General features: G+C 35.5%; 1 protein-coding gene across 1 annotated transcript in view; it reads left to right on the top strand.

The window, feature by feature from the left end:
• wdr70 (WD repeat domain 70) overlaps positions 1-16,134 on the top strand; it is a 94,696-nt gene that overhangs the window by 12,569 nt on the left and 65,993 nt on the right. Inside the window, exon 9 of the mRNA XM_079600094.1 lies at positions 7,583-7,659. Coding sequence (XP_079456220.1) covers positions 7,583-7,659 — 77 coding nt within the window. The remainder of the gene's footprint in view (positions 1-7,582; positions 7,660-16,134) is intronic.

Here is a 16,134-nt window from a genome sequence, read left to right as displayed (position 1 = left end):
GGATTAGGGCCAAGCAATAATAAAAAAATAAAACCATCTCGAGATTAAAGTCATTATAATGCGAGATTAAACTCGTTCAATTTCGAGAAAAAAAGTCGAAATAAAATCTTGAGAATAAACTCATTACATTTCGAGAATAAAGTCTTTGTGTTTTGAGAAAAAACTCGTTAAATTTCGAGAAAAAAGTCGAAATACAATCTTGAGAATAAACTCATTACATTTCGAGAAAAAACTCGTTAAATTGCAAAACTGTCTCCATGGTTACTTCGTAAAAACCTTTGCATTGCTGCTAGAATACCATTTTCGGTCCCGAGTCCCCATGTCGGCGCGGATCCTCTCGGGACACCCCCCCCATGCACTGTTTTTATGAAGTAACTGGCATTACTTTAGGATCGTTGTTGGTTGTGTACGCCTCCATCCACAGAATGTAACGACTGTAACCATCTATACAGCCATTAATGCAATGCCGTACGGTTTTAATTTATCATAGCTGTCATATGCCAGTGTGCATTTGGGCCAGCGCAAGTGTACTGGTGTCTTCTCAAGCGTCTCCGTCGTCGAAATTACACACGTTTGTGTACAAGGTTGTATTTTGACTTTTTTCTCGAAATTTAACGAGTTTTTTCTCGAAACACAACGACTTTATTCTCAATATTTATTGAGTTTATTCTCAAGATTGTATTTCGACTTTTTTTCTCGAAATTTAACGAGTTTAATCTCGCATTATAATGACTTTAATCTCGAGATGGTTTTATTTTTTTATTATTGCTTGGCCCTAATCCTTTGTACGGAAGAGGATTAGGGCCAGGCAATAATAAAAAAATAAAACCATCTCGAGATTAAAGTCATTATAATGCGAGATTAAACTCGTTAAATTTCGAGAAAAAGTCGAAATACAATCTTGAGAATAAACTCATTAAATATCGAGAATAAAGTCGTTGTGTTTCGAGAAAAAACTTGTTAAATTTCGAGAAAAAAAGTCGAAATACAATCTCGAGAATAAACTCATTAAATATCGAGAATTAAGTCGTTGTGTTGCGAGAAAAAACTTGTTACATTTCGAGAAAAAAACTCGAAATACAATCTTGAGAATAAACTCATTAAATTTCGAGAATAAACTCATTAAATTTCGAGAATAAAGTCATTGTGTTTCGAGAAAAAAAGTCGAAATGAAATGTAGAGAATAACGCATTCAATCAGTGCTCATTGCATACTGATATCAACCGCATCGAGGTTTCGTGGTTTCCCAGGATACCACAAGACGCATTATTAATCGTTGTTGGTTGTGTACGCCTCCATCCACAGAATGTAACGACTGTAACCATATACAGCTAATTGCAATGCTGTACGGTTTTAATTTATCATAGCTGTGACTGTCCATATGCCAGAGTGCATTTGGGCCAGCGCAAGTGGCGTCTTCTCAAGCCGTCTACTCGTCGTAATTCCACACCTTGAGCATCAACAAATAATGCGTTTTATGGTATCCTGGGAAACCTCGATGAATTTCATGTTGGACAAAAGCGAGTACATCGCGCAAATTGGACTGATTTTTTCTTCTATAAACACCTAGCCGACCTAGATCATGTTCTATTCTTTGTTACTGCAAGAAAGTCAAAAGTATATATAGATTGACTAATGGTGCGTTCACACCGGACGCGAATAGCGCGTCAGGCGCGAGTCATTTCAATGTTAAGTCAATGCAAAGACGCGTTATGCGCGTAAAAACGCGTGTAACGCGTCTTTGCATTGACTTAACATGGAAATCACTCGCGGCTGACGCGCTATTCGCGTCCGGTGTGTGGGTGCAGTAAGGGATCTAACTCTGCCATGTCCTCTATCAGTAGGGAGTTTATTCTCACAATTACTTCGACTTTTTTTCTCGAAATTTAACGAGTTTTTTTCTAGAAACACAACGACTTTATTCTCGCTATTTAATGAGTTTATTCTCGAGATTGTATTTCGACTTTTTTCTCGAAATTTAACGAGTTTTTTTCTCGAAACACAACGACTTTATTCTCGATATTTAATTAGTTTATTCTCAAGATTGTATTTCGACTTTTTTCTCGAAATTTAACAAGTTTTTTCTCGCAACACAACGACTTTATTCTCGATATTTAATGAGTTTATTCTCAAGATTGTATTTCGACTTTTTTTCTCGAAACTTAACGAGTTTAATCTCGCATTATAATGACTTTAATCTCGAGATGGTTTTATTTTTTTATTATTGCCTGGCCCTAATCCTCTTCCGTACTCTTCCGTAGTTGTGCTTTTGCCATTTTAACAATTTTTTTTATTTTTTTAATTAATTACAACTGATATTTATATTTCATCTGAACATTAATATTTGTAATGTTTTTAGTTGAAGCTTTTCTAGTATCTCAGGGATTCTGCGGTTCAGTTCTCCAGTTGTCGTGTGTGTGTGTGTGTGTGTGTGTGTGTGTGTGTTTGCTGCATCTGGACTCTGTTTGTTGCCTGGGATGTAATGAGGTGTAGATGAACTACATCAGAGATGCTGAATGTTGCACCTGGTCCTCAGACACACACTGTGAGTTTATGTGTGTGTGAAGCGGCTCAATGACGGTCGCGCCGCTAATGGAGTGTGTCGGCATGCTATGGCCACTGCGAGAGGGACCGAGTCCTCCTCCTCTGTTTGTTATTGGGTTTTCTCTCCTCGTCGGGCACTTCATGTTCCCTAGCGAGTGCATTTCAGCGCCGAGTGTAAATATTGTTCTCTTCAATCATTGTCAATGTCATGCTTTACTGTTTAAAGATGCCAACTGGACGTCCATTACAGAAATACTTGAATTCAGTTTGTTTTATTATCATAGCTATTACTTCCACATGTGAACACACTTGATAATATTACACAGTGTGATATTTTAGTATCATTATGATTATTACTTTTTATTTTATTTTATAAATAAATGATATTTATAATAAATGCTTTTGTTATGGTTATACTTTTTTTTTTTCGTTAGCGGTCAAAAGTTTGAATAATTAAGATTTTAAATGTATTTAAAAGTCTCCTCTGCTCGCCAAGGCTGTATTTATTTGATCAAAAATACTGTAAAAATAGTGAAATATTATTACAATTTAAAATTACTCTTTTCTATGTGAATATCTAGTAAAGTGTAATTTATTCCTGTGATCAAAGCTGAATTTCCAGCATCATTACTCCAGTCTTCAGTGTCACATGATCCTCCAGAAATCACTATAATATGATGATCTGATGATCAAGACACATTTATGATTATTATCAGTGTTGAATACAGTCGTGCTGCTTCAGATTTGCCTGGAAACCGTCACACACTAAGGATTATTTTGTTTCAAAATAAGAGATGAATGCTTTTATTCATGAAGGACGCATTAAAGTGATCAAAAGTCATTTATAATGTTACAAAATATTCCATTTTTAAATAAATACTGTTTTTTTTTTTTTACTTCATTTTCATCAAAGAATCCTAAAAAATTACAGTTACCACAAAAATATGAACTGTTTTCAACATTGATAATAATGATCAATAATTGAGGACTAAGCTAGTGTTTGTAAATATTTCTACTTAGCTTTATTTTAATTTTAGTTTTTAGTAATTTTAGTGCTTCAACGTCTAACTTATGTTTTTTTCTCTCATACCGGTGAAACTTGAAAAATGCAGAAGTTCACTTATTTCAGTAATTCAACTTAAACGGTGAAACTAATATATTATATAGACTCATTACATGCAAAGTGAGATATTTCAAGCCTTTATTTGTTATAATTTTGATGATTATGGCAGATTATGAAAACCTCAAATTCAAAATTAGAATTTTGTGAAAAGGTTTTCATAAACTGTAAGCCATAATCATCACAATTATAACAAATAAAGGCTTGAAATATCTCACTTTGCATGTAATGAGTCTATATAATATATTAGTTTCACCTTTTAAGTTGAATTACTGAAATAAATGAACTTTTGCACCATATTCTAATTCAAGTTTCAACTGTATACAGATTTATAATGGTTTTAATTTCAGTGCACATTAACACCAGATCAGTGTGTTTTCTGTCTCCTGTGGTGTCTCTACAACACTTCGAACACTATTATCTTCCTCTTCTTCAGTGATTATAATGTCCTGAGTGTGTCTCTGGGTTTGGTGAGTTTGTGAAGCTGTGTTATTAGCCGTCAGTCGTTGAGGTTTTGATCAGTAGCTCCAACTTTTGTCTCATTTATGTGACCCTGGACCACAAAACCAGTCACATGGGTCAATTTTTGGAAATTGAGATTTATATTAGGGGTGTGCGATATTACGATTTTTGATCGTGGACGATTAAAATGTCTCCACGATCTGCTTTTGAAGAAATATCGTAGGATCGTCCATTTTATCAGTTTGCATTTCTGGCGCCTCCGTCTCAACATACTGTACAGCGCGACGTATATCCACATGAAATGCAGAGGAACGGGACACTGTAGTTCATAAAAATGAATTATTTGCATGTGCTTTAAAGCCTTGCCGGTTAAACATGTCATTCGCTGCTGATGCGCTGTTCTAACGGGCACTTTTCTGAGCGCGCACATGCACTAAAAGCCTGTCTAACAGCACCCGTTACTGAACTAAGTTATCTTATTGCGCTAATACTGTCAAATACACACAAGGTTTACATAAACAAAGTTGGTTATGTCTAAAGTGAAAGAACAATAGAAAAAATGAAGAAAAAAATCTGCCTTGTCAAATGCGTGTAGACTCGTTGCGCGCAGATCTTAAAGTGACAGTAGCCCTAATAGTAAACATGCAGCCGCTTGTCCTTAAAGGGATAGTTACCCAAAAATAAAAATTCTGTCATTATTTACTCACTCTCTAAAGTTGTTCCAAACCTGTATTAATTTATTTCTTGTGCTGAACACAAAAGAAGATATTTTGAGGAGTGTGGCTAACGGTTGCTGGTCCCCATTGATTACATCAACTGTTTGTTTACCCACATTCCTCCAAATAACTTTTATTTTCAACAGAAGAGGGAGACTTTTTCGGGTTTAAAGCGGCTTGAGAGAATTTCAATTTTTGGGAGAACTATCCCTGTTAATAAAACAACAAAATACAAAGAGCATCTCACTCACTCTTGACTGAGAACTTTAATAGTAGCTTTAATAAGAATCAATGTAAAATTTATACAGTGAAGTCGATGTTGTGTTTTATTTTCATATTTGTTCATTTAATTACTTTCTTCAATGCTGTTAAATACACCTGTAGCTGAAAAAATAAAGCACTGTTTTTTTTATTTGTATATTAAGTTGTGTATGTGTATCTTTGTTCTTAATTTTTAATAACAAAGACAATGACAAATATTTTTTATCTTCGCCACTTTGGCCTAAATGTCTGCCATTCTTTTTTTATTTTATATGTTGTTACCTAAGGCTTTGTTTCTAAAATAGGGACATTAGTTTAGCTGTGATGCTCAGTCACTTGCAAAATAGTAAAACCAACATGAAAAGGAATCGTGATAAAATCGTGAATCGTGATTTTCCTGAAAAAAATCGTGATATGATATTTTTGCCATATCGCCCACCCCTAATTTATATATCACATGAAAGCTGAATAAATAATCTCTCCATTGATGTGTGGTTTGTTAGGATAGGACGATATTTGGTCGAGACACAACTATTGAAAATCTGGAATCTGAGGAGCAAAAAAATGTAAACATTGAGAAAATCTCCTTTAAAGTTGTGCATTTATGTTCACGATTGTGCTGCATTCACTCACAAAAATACATGTTTTATATATTTACGGTAGGAAATTTACTAAATATCTTCATGGAACATGATCTTAATATCCTCATGATTTTTGGCATAAAAGAAAAAACAATAATTTTGACCCATACAATGTATAGTTGGCTATATAGATATACCCGTGCGGCTCCAGACTCGTAAAGCGTCTTCATAATGTATTTCTGGTGTCAAACAATAGACGGCGGAGCCAAATATCTGCTCTGAGTTTGTGTTTGCTGAAGCTGAGCCTCACCTGGTGTGTCTCTGGGCGGCACGAAGGTCAAATATCCACAACATATTTGTTATGATGCAGCGGGTGAATGGCGGCACGCTTTAATAATGCGCTTTAACCAATCCAGCGTGTGCTCATCATCAAAGACAATCACTGACGGCTTTATTTACTCTCTGAGAACGACTTTATAATTGTGTTTTGATGAAATTCCTGGAATTTCATTTCCTGTGTCCAAATTAACACTTTAAAGTCAGCATGAAACGACATCCACAACATGCTTTTCTTCAAGTGGAAATAATGTAGGACAGAATTTTATTCATTACTGGACTGTGATGTTACCGTGTCTTATAAAGTCAAGCGTCAGCATCAGTCCAGCTCATAGTTGGTGTTTGTGATCTGAACTAATAACATTCGATGTAAAAATGTGGCTTGTTAAAATGTTATTTCGACATATTCAGACAAGCTTGTTTTCAGAGGTGGAGAGAGTTAAGAAGCTACGTTTTGATGAAAGATAAGAAACTGATTAATCGTCTATAATCAGACCAGAAAAATTGATTAATTATGTATTTAAAAGTCTCTTCTGCTCACCAAGGCTGCATTTATTTGATAAAAAATACTGAAATATTATTACAATGTAAAATAACGGTTTTTTATGTGAATATCTAGTAAAGTGTAATTTATTCCTGTGATCAAAGCTGTATTTTCAGCATCATTACTCCAGTCTTCAGTGTCACATGATCCTTCAGAAATCAGGATAATATGATGATCTGATGCTCAAGACACATTTATGATTATTATCAATGCGTTTCAAAATAATAAATGCTGTTCTTTTGAACTTTCGATTTACTAAAGAATCCTGAAAAATAAAATGTATCACGGTTTCCACAAAAAATATTAATGTGTTCAACACTGATAATAATCATAAATGTGTCTTGAGCATCAGATCATCATATTATACTGATTTCTGAAGGATCATGTGACACTGAAGACTGGAGAAATGATGATAAATTCAGCTTTGATCACAGGAATAAATGACACTTTACTAGATATTCACATAGAAAACAGTCATTTTAAATTGTAATAATATTTCACTATTTTTACTCTATTTTTGATTAAATAAATGGTGAGCAGAAAAAAGGTTAACATTAAACAATTGTTTACATTGACTTTAAAATATGATTTTAATGAATTATTGGATTATATATATATATATATATATATATATATATATATATATATATATATATATATATATATATATATATATATATATATTAATTTTTTATTTTTTTTAAGCAGATTTTTAAATGACAATATGTGCATGGCATATATGAAAAACATCACAACCTGCTTTTTTAACATCCATAGAAATTAATAAAGAACATTTTTACAAATATACAGAACACTCTTAACTCTACCCAACCCAAAACATCCCATGAAGTAAATAAATAAATAAATAAATAGAAAAATAAATAGAAAAATAAAAAATCTCCAATGAAGGTACAGTCTCAACAAAGGAAATAATAGGATTCAAATGATTGGATTTACTCCGATTTAATTTTTAGTTATTAATTTGATTGTAAATAAAGTGTTGTGTCTGCGGTTTCAGGGTCACACGGCGATGCTGAACGACGGCTGCTGGCATCCCAAGATTAAAGAGGAGTTTCTGACCTGCTCCAATGACGGGTGAGTTGAGCTGATGAGCACATGACACTGTGCGCATGTTTATATCTCGCTACCTGGACAGCAGCTCACACACACACACACACACACACGTTTGAAGGAAACTCCATCGCCCTCTCTCGTGTTTTGAGGTTTGTTTCCGCCACAGTCATTTTGTGTATACTTGAGGATGTTCGTGGTCTTTCTAAAAAAACATTTGTTCTTGAGTTTTAACACATAATCCCAGGGGATTGTGGGGCATTTTACTGGGATTGTTTTGAGTGATCCAAGTTTCATTTTAGTCACTGAAACTTTCCAAACAACATGGAGCCAATTGCATGATTGCCTTAATCAAATTTAACGTTTATACTCTGACATTTATTCCGTTCTCATAACTGCATGTTAAACAAATCACATTTTAATGCTTTTCTTGTAATTAAAATAACATTTATGGCGGTCATTAAGAAAGTGAGTCTGAAAAAAGACTCTCTGAATCAGACAAGAATCACTCCATAAGAATTATTTGTTCATACGAATCAGTATTTTACCCAGTCAGTTCCTGGTTCAGATTTGGTGAGTCATTTGTTAGTTTGATTCAATCAATAGCACTCTGTCTTTTTGACCAAATTTAGAATCTGTTCATAAGAGTCATTTATTTCAGCCTTTTCAATCACATTTTAATGTTTTCCAGTCATCCAGTCTGATTCAGATTCAGTGAGTCATTTGTCAAACTGTTTTTTTTTACCAATACAAGAATCTGCTTATAAGAGCCAATTGTTCATAAGAGTCAGTCTGTTTGATCACATTTTATTATTTTTATTATCAAATATTATTAAATAGTGGTATGGCAGTCAGTAAGTGAGTCTGATTCAGATTCAGCGAGTCATTTGTCAGACCAATTTGTTTTTTCATTACCGGTAATTCAAAAATTGGTACATAAGGATCATTTATTCATAAGGATCAAGTATTTTTTATGACATTTCATTTGTTTTTATTGAATTAAATAGCATTTATTGCAGTCATCTGTTCAGTGAGTCCGATTCAGATTCAAGGAATCATTTGTCAGTGGTCTTTTCAAGAATCACTCCATAAGATTCATTTGTTTAGAAGAATCTGTATTTTTTTAGTTTTTTCTTCAATTATCCGGTCATTAAGTGAGTCCTGGTTCAGATTAATAGATTCAGTGAGTCGTTTGTTAGTCTGATTCAAGCAATAGCTCATCACCAAATTAAGAATATGTTCAAAAGAGTCTTGTTTTATAAGAATCAATCTTTTTAATTGCATTTTAATGTTTTCCATTAATGGCAGTCATCCAGTGAGTCTGATTCAGATTCAGTGAGTCATTTGTCAAACAGTTTGTTTTTACCAATTGAAGAATCTGTTCACAAGAGCCAATTGTTCATAGGAATCAGTCTGTTTGATCATCTCATTGTTTTAATTGAATTAAATAGCATTATGGCAGTCATCTAGTCAATAACTGAGTCCTGGTTCAGATTCAGAGATTCAGTGAGTCGTTTGTTAGTCTGATTCAAACAATAGCTCTCTCTGTCTTTTTGAATCCAAGAATAATTTAACCAAAAGAATCAGTCTTTTTGATCACATTTGAATGTTTTTCATGAATTAAAATGGCATATAAGGCAGTCATCCAGACATTTTTTCTTTTTTTCCATAAGATTAATTTATTTTAAAAGAATCTTTATTTTTATTTTTTTTCCTTCAATTATCCGGTCATTAAAGCTGCAGTCCGTCGTTTTTCCTCTTTGTCGCCATCTCTGTTCGAAATCTGCAATTGCAGTTATTCGCGGAATTATTAACTGTGCGTGGGTAGTAAATCGGCATGAAACAGCGCGGATGAACACAATGTATTGAGGAGAACATGTCGCTGCCGCGTCGCTGTGGATACTGTACTGTCATCAGCAATGTCAGAGTATACTTTTTGAAAGTGTATAACCAACATTAGAATTTTCATCGGTAAATGTCATCTGAACAGTAAGTAACATTCACTTTTGTTCTGACCAAATTCGGGGGGTGGGGGGAAGCATTGCAGTTGGCTAGGCTATATCATGCTGATTAAATCTAACGATTGCTTATATCACGTCAAAACGTGAAAAATATATTTTGTTCTCAAATTATTAATGTTAACTACATCATTATTGCGTGACTACATTTAATGTGTATTAGGGCTACCTGTAGTTCAGTTTTCATTTCTGTGCAGTATAAATTCTAATTGTCATACCAACAAATTTATGTTCCTTATAACTGTTCCTCTTTGAAATAAAAAACACACACGTATGTGTAATCAAATGCTTATTTAAAACTGTAATATAATCAAATTTTATTCACATACATTTCGAACCCCTTTTAAAACACGGAGTTCACGCCACCTTTCAAAAGCCCTGTCGATGTTTATCCTTGTTTTAGCTTGGGCTCGGTTGCAGTCTCTTTTTTTCTGTAGCCACTCTGAAGTCCGAAGTCTTTGGGTTTTACAACTGGTGAATCTCCAGTTGTCACTGGTGATTGTCGCTTTAAACTTTAGGGATCCGCCATACCAAGTGCTAAGCTAAATCTCCACCATCATCCACACACGCTATATAGCCGACTAGCCGGGACTCATTCTCTCTGTGTACAGAAGTGACGTAATGACGCAAAGACATGCTCGAAATTCCCGCGGAAATCCACCAGTACCACTGGAATTAAAATCATTATTACAAGCTTACCGTTTTGAATCGAGGTAAGGCAAGCAGATAGTTTTGAACACTGGCTGGTTAAGTTTTTTATCAAAAATGTCTTTTTTGATATTTTTAAACACAAAAAAGTGCCGGACTGCAGCTTTAAGTGAGTCCTGGTTCAGATTAATAGATTCAGTGAGTCATTTGTTAGTCTGATTCAAACAATAGCTCATCACCAAATTAAGAATCTGTTCAAAAGAGTCTTGTTTATAAGAATCAATCTTTTTAATTGCATTTTAATGTTTTCCATTAATGGAAGTCATCCAGTGAGTCTGATTCAGATTTAGTGAGTCATTTGTCAAACAGTTTTTTTGACCAATTCAAGAATCTGTTCACAAGAGCCAATTGTTCATAGGAATCAGTCTGTTTGATCATCTCATTCTTTTAAAGGGGTCATGACATGAGAAACCAAATTTGCCTTGATCTTTTGGTATATAAGAGGTCTTTGTACCATTAAAACGTCCTGCAAGTTTCATAGCTTAAGACGTCCTCCCCATTATAAACGAATCATTTATTTAATCAAGCTCTAAATACAGCTCGTTCTGGATCCATGGTAAGAAGTGACGTCACGGTACGAAGTGACGTACCAGCGTTTGCATAATGATCGCCTCCAGCACAAGACAACTACGCTTAAAGCGCAAGGCAACTACGCTCATTTCGTATCGCCGCGCGCCTCACAAGTGTTCAGTCGCCGGACAGCGAGTGGGTCTGCAGGGAAATGATGACGCCGCAGATGTGCTGTTCCTGGCTGTGGACAAACAACATCTGTGAATACGCTGCGAAAGATCCAGTCGTCAGGGAAAAATGGATGCACTTTATTTTTTGCGGACGTCTCAGTCACGGCAGTGTTAGTTTAAGCGTTTGTTCTGTACATTTGAAGGATGACTGTTTTGAGAACAAATCCCAAAATGATGCTGCCTTTGCCAGAAAACTGTTGCTCAAAGATAAGTCCGTGCCGACTATTCTGGGCTCAACAACGACGACGCAAACTGTAAGTAATGTATTTAAAACTTTAAACTACTTTTTAAATACGCCGAATCCGCAAATGTTCTGGCTGGGGGCGTTAATAATTGATGCATAGGCACTGACGTTAGCCAATCATAACAGTGGGCGTTAACACTGAACTCTTAAAGGGGAAACACCCCCAAAGCAGACTGTGTGAATCAGAGGATGAGAAACAGGGGAAAGGTCATAAATCACTACATTTTAAAAGTTTTTTGTAAAATGTACCTAAGGGAACATAATAATAAAATAAAATAAAGTCATTTGAGTCATTTGATAGTCTGATTCAAACAACGATTCTTTTTGATTCCAAGAATAATTTAACCATAAGAATCAGTCTTTTTGATAACATTTGAATGGTTTTCACGAATTAAAATAGCATATAAGGCAGTCATCCAGACATTTTTTCTTTTTTTCCATAAGAATAATTTGTTTATAAGAATGTGTATTTTTTTTCTTTCTTTTTTTTATTATCCAGTCAGTAAGTGAGTCCTGGTTCAGATTCAAAGATTCAGTGTAGCTCTCTCTGTCTTTTTGACCAATTCAATATCTGTCTATAAGAATAATTTATTAATAAGAATCAGTCTTTTTGATTAGATTTTTAAGTGTTTAACATCTCAAGTAGAATATAATTAATTTTGTCATGATGACTCTGCAGTAAATACATTCAACCGAATGCATTTCTACCAGTGTTTTCCGTTCAGATGTTTCCGTGTTCACAGCCTCAAAACTACAGGCCTGTGAAACGTTACATGCGTGTAAACCTTTGCCCTGCGTCAGATTATGTCCTCGCTGTGTTCCCCTATAAAAGCGCGCTGGTTTTACTGTGTTTAGGGGCGTCTCCGGTGAATGTTTGAGCCGTGTTCACTGGACGCACAGATGTGGCTCTGTGTTATTCAGTTGTAATATAGATTCTGGAAGGCTTCCCTTGGCACGTTTCAGAGGAGGAAAGCGTTTAGGTTGAGGAACAGCTGCAGATGTGTATCGGGAACACATGTGTCCTGTGATCCGCTGGTGTGGCGCTCGGCTCCAAATCTCAGGGTGGAGGTGAAAGGGAAAGCGATAGTTCACCCAAAAATTTAAATTAGCCCATGATTTACTCACCCTCAAGTCATCCTAAGTGTATATAACATTCTTCTTTCAGACGAATATAATAGGAGTTATATTAAAAAAAAATCCTGGCTCTTCCAAGCTTTATAATGGAAGTGAATGGCTGTTTCTGTTTTGAAGTCCATAAAAGTGCATCTGTCCATCATAAAGTGCATCTATCCATCATATAAGTGCATCTGTCCATCATAAAGTGCATCTATCCGTCATAAAAGTGCATCTATCCATGATAAAAGTGCATCTGTCCATCATAAAAGTGCATCTATCCATCATAAAAGTGCATCTATCCATCATAAAAGTGCATCTATCCATCATAAAAGTGCATCTATAGATCATAAAAGTGCATCTATAGATCATAAAAGTGCATCTATCCATCATAAAAGTGCATCTATATATCATAAAAGTGCATCTATCCATCATAAAAGTGCATCTATCCATCATAAAAGTGCATCTATCCATCATAAAAGTGCATCTATCCATCATAAAAGTGCATCTATAGATCATAAAAGTGCATCTAAAGATCATAAAAGTGCATCTATACATGATAAAAGTGCATCTGTCCATCATAAAAGTGCATCTATCCATCATAAAAGTGCATCTATATATCATAAAAGTGCATCTATCATCATAAAAGTGCATCTATACATGATAAAAGTGCATCTGTCCATCATAAAAGTGCATCTATATATGATAAAAGTGCATCTGTCCATCATAAAAGTGCATCTATACATGATAAAAGTGCATCTATAGATCATAAAAATGCATCTATACATGATAAAAGTGCATCTATCCATCATAAAAGTGCATCTATATATCATAAAAGTGCATCTATCATCATAAAAGTGCATCTATACATGATAAAAGTGCATCTATATATGATAAAAGTGCATCTGTCCATCATAAAAGTGCATCTATATATGATAAAAGTGCATCTGTCCATCATAAAAGTGCATCTATATATGATAAAAGTGCATCTGTCCATCATAAAAGTGCATCTATCCATCATAAAAGTGCATCTATCCATCATAAAAGTGCATCTGTCCATCATAAAAGTGCATCTGTCTATCATAAAAGTGCATCTATACATCATAAATATATAGTAAAGTGTAATTTATTCCTGTGATCAAAGCTGAATGTTCAGCATCATTACTCCAGTCTTCAGTGTCACATGATCCTTCAGAAATCAGTATAATATGATGATCTGATGCTCAAGAAACATTCATATTGAGTATATCATTTCTTTCAACTGACCACAAATGGTAGTGAGTGTATATCCAGCTTCTCCGTTCATTATTTACAGATAGTCTTGTCCGGCGTGATTTCATTATCTCTGGGGTGAAGCGTTCCTTTAACAGGGTCTGAGCTGCTCCTCTTCTCTTGTAGAGCTCGTCTCAGCGCACACACACACACACACACACACACACACACACACACACACACGTACGAGCATTGATCATTCACAGCGCCGCAGCTTTGAGTGTTGATAATAGCGCAGATCACCCGCTATAGATCTGCGCTATTCATCTGACCACCCTGCTACTCTATTGTACTCCAGACCTTCTATAGTGTCTTATTTTGCACAAAAAGTGTCTCCAAGCATTTGCTGTAGAGCTACAGCTCGAACATTCGACCAGTAAAGTGATTTGATTTGGTAATTTGAGAATAAAACACTCGTTTATCCGCTTTAAAGCGGTGGTTGATTATGATTTCACTTTTCTAACTGTAGTTAGTGTGTAATGTTGCTGTTTGATCATAAACAACATCTGCAAAGTTACAACGCTCAAAGTTCAGAGCAAAGGAAGATATTTGCTTTTTAAGAACTACAACAAACGGCTGGTAGGAACTACACGACATTCCTCCTGGGTTAGTGACATCACCAACCCTAAAATTTACATAAACCCCGCCCCCGGAACACGATTTATAGATTATCATGACAGAATATGCTAATCAATGACTACGTTTACAAGCAGCCAATAACCCGTTCAAAACCGGAATATTAGCAATAACCCGGTCGCACACGGCCATGTAAACACCGGCAAAAACCCGAATATGCTCATATCCCGGTTTTTAAAAACATGAATATGATCCCTGGGTTACCCCTTTTCTAACCCGAATATTTGGTCATGTAAACGTGTATCGGCATACCCCGATCAAAAGGAACATTGATTTGTGTTCTGCGCATGTTCTATTCGCAAGGAATCTTGGTCTTTTGAGTAGAGGAACTTCTTCGGCGCATACAAACCCGCGTGCAGTATACCGGAAGTAAACCAGAAGTAGAGGTGAACACGGTGAGACGCAGCACAGTAGTGCCAGTGCTGCTGGTGGATCAGTACCAGCACCACAGCGCAAACAAAGGCTGCCCCAAACTATTCATTATCCGCGCGCTGCTGTTGTTGTTGTCTTTGGATACAGGAAGAAGAATCGGAAATGGCGCATATTGCGTCTTAAAGAGCACCTATTATGGAATTTTGAAATTTACCTTTCATGTAGTGTGTAACATAGATCTAAGTGAACAAAAACATCCTGCAAAGTTTGAAATATGAAAGTGCACCGTATATAAAGTTATTGTCTTTCAAAAGTAAGAGTCGACTCGGAGTCATTTTTATGAATCGTTAGAAGACCGAAGCTTTTTCTCTGACTAGATGACGTCAACTTGTCAAGTTATTTGAATACGATACGCCCACTTATTGCGCTCCAAGGCCAGCAGGGAAACATCAGGGCGACGAGACGCTGTGTTCTGAAGTGCGACTCAAAAGCAAACCTTTTTCATCTGCCCAAGGAGGAGCATTTGAAGACTAAGTGGCTACAATTCATATATACAACTATACCACAGAAGTGTAGTCCGAGCCTTGTGCTTTGTTCGCGTCATTTTGAAGACGATTGCTTTACCAACTTAAATGCAATCAAACTTGGATTCGCGAGCCGGCTGATATTGAAGGAAGGTTCAGTTCCAAGTGTATTTGCATCAGCTTCCTCCTCCGTATCACAACCTGTAAGTGTTATTAATAATTGTTGCATTTATGTTTTATGTAGCATGCTTAATAATTATTTTGTTTGTTGTGTAAGCACCGTTTAGCTTCTAGGTCTTCAATGGCAATTGTATTGAGATATGTGAAGTGTTTGTCGTTGGTTTCGGAGTTGTCTTATAGAATAGAGTAATACCTCGTAGTAACGTAACTACATTTTTTTTTTTTTGGTAAAAACGTTATGTTTATGCATCGGGCTAACGCAAACAAAGACTGATTGTGCTTTTACAATATGAACTCTGGGCTATGCTCGCTAACATAACATTAAATTCTTTATCTTATTTTTAGTTTTTTACTACAAACTACAAAGCAGTGGACTATAATCATTATTATAACACAATTTAATTGATAAAAGCATCATTGTACTCCGTGTTAAACAATAAGTATTATCTCTGTAAACACTGCTGGGTCATCTGACCAATCGCAGATTAGCGTCGCGCAAAGGAGGGGTTTGGAGAAACGAGTCGTTGAACGATTCATTTAGGAGTCGGTGAGCAAATCAGGTAAAAATAAATGAATATTAAACGACAACAAAAGTGTTTTTTGTCATTGCATGCATGTAAAACTGTTGTTGGGGACTCCCTAAACAACATTAGGAACATTTTAAATGTCATAATAGGTGCCCTTTAAGGTTG

This window comes from Phoxinus phoxinus (genome assembly GCF_949152265.1).
Source record: "Phoxinus phoxinus genome assembly, chromosome: 23".
NCBI classification, from domain to species: Eukaryota; Metazoa; Chordata; class Actinopteri; order Cypriniformes; family Leuciscidae; genus Phoxinus; species Phoxinus phoxinus.
The sequence above is the reverse complement of the archived record's forward strand: the minus strand, read 5'-3'. Positions and strand labels throughout refer to the sequence as shown.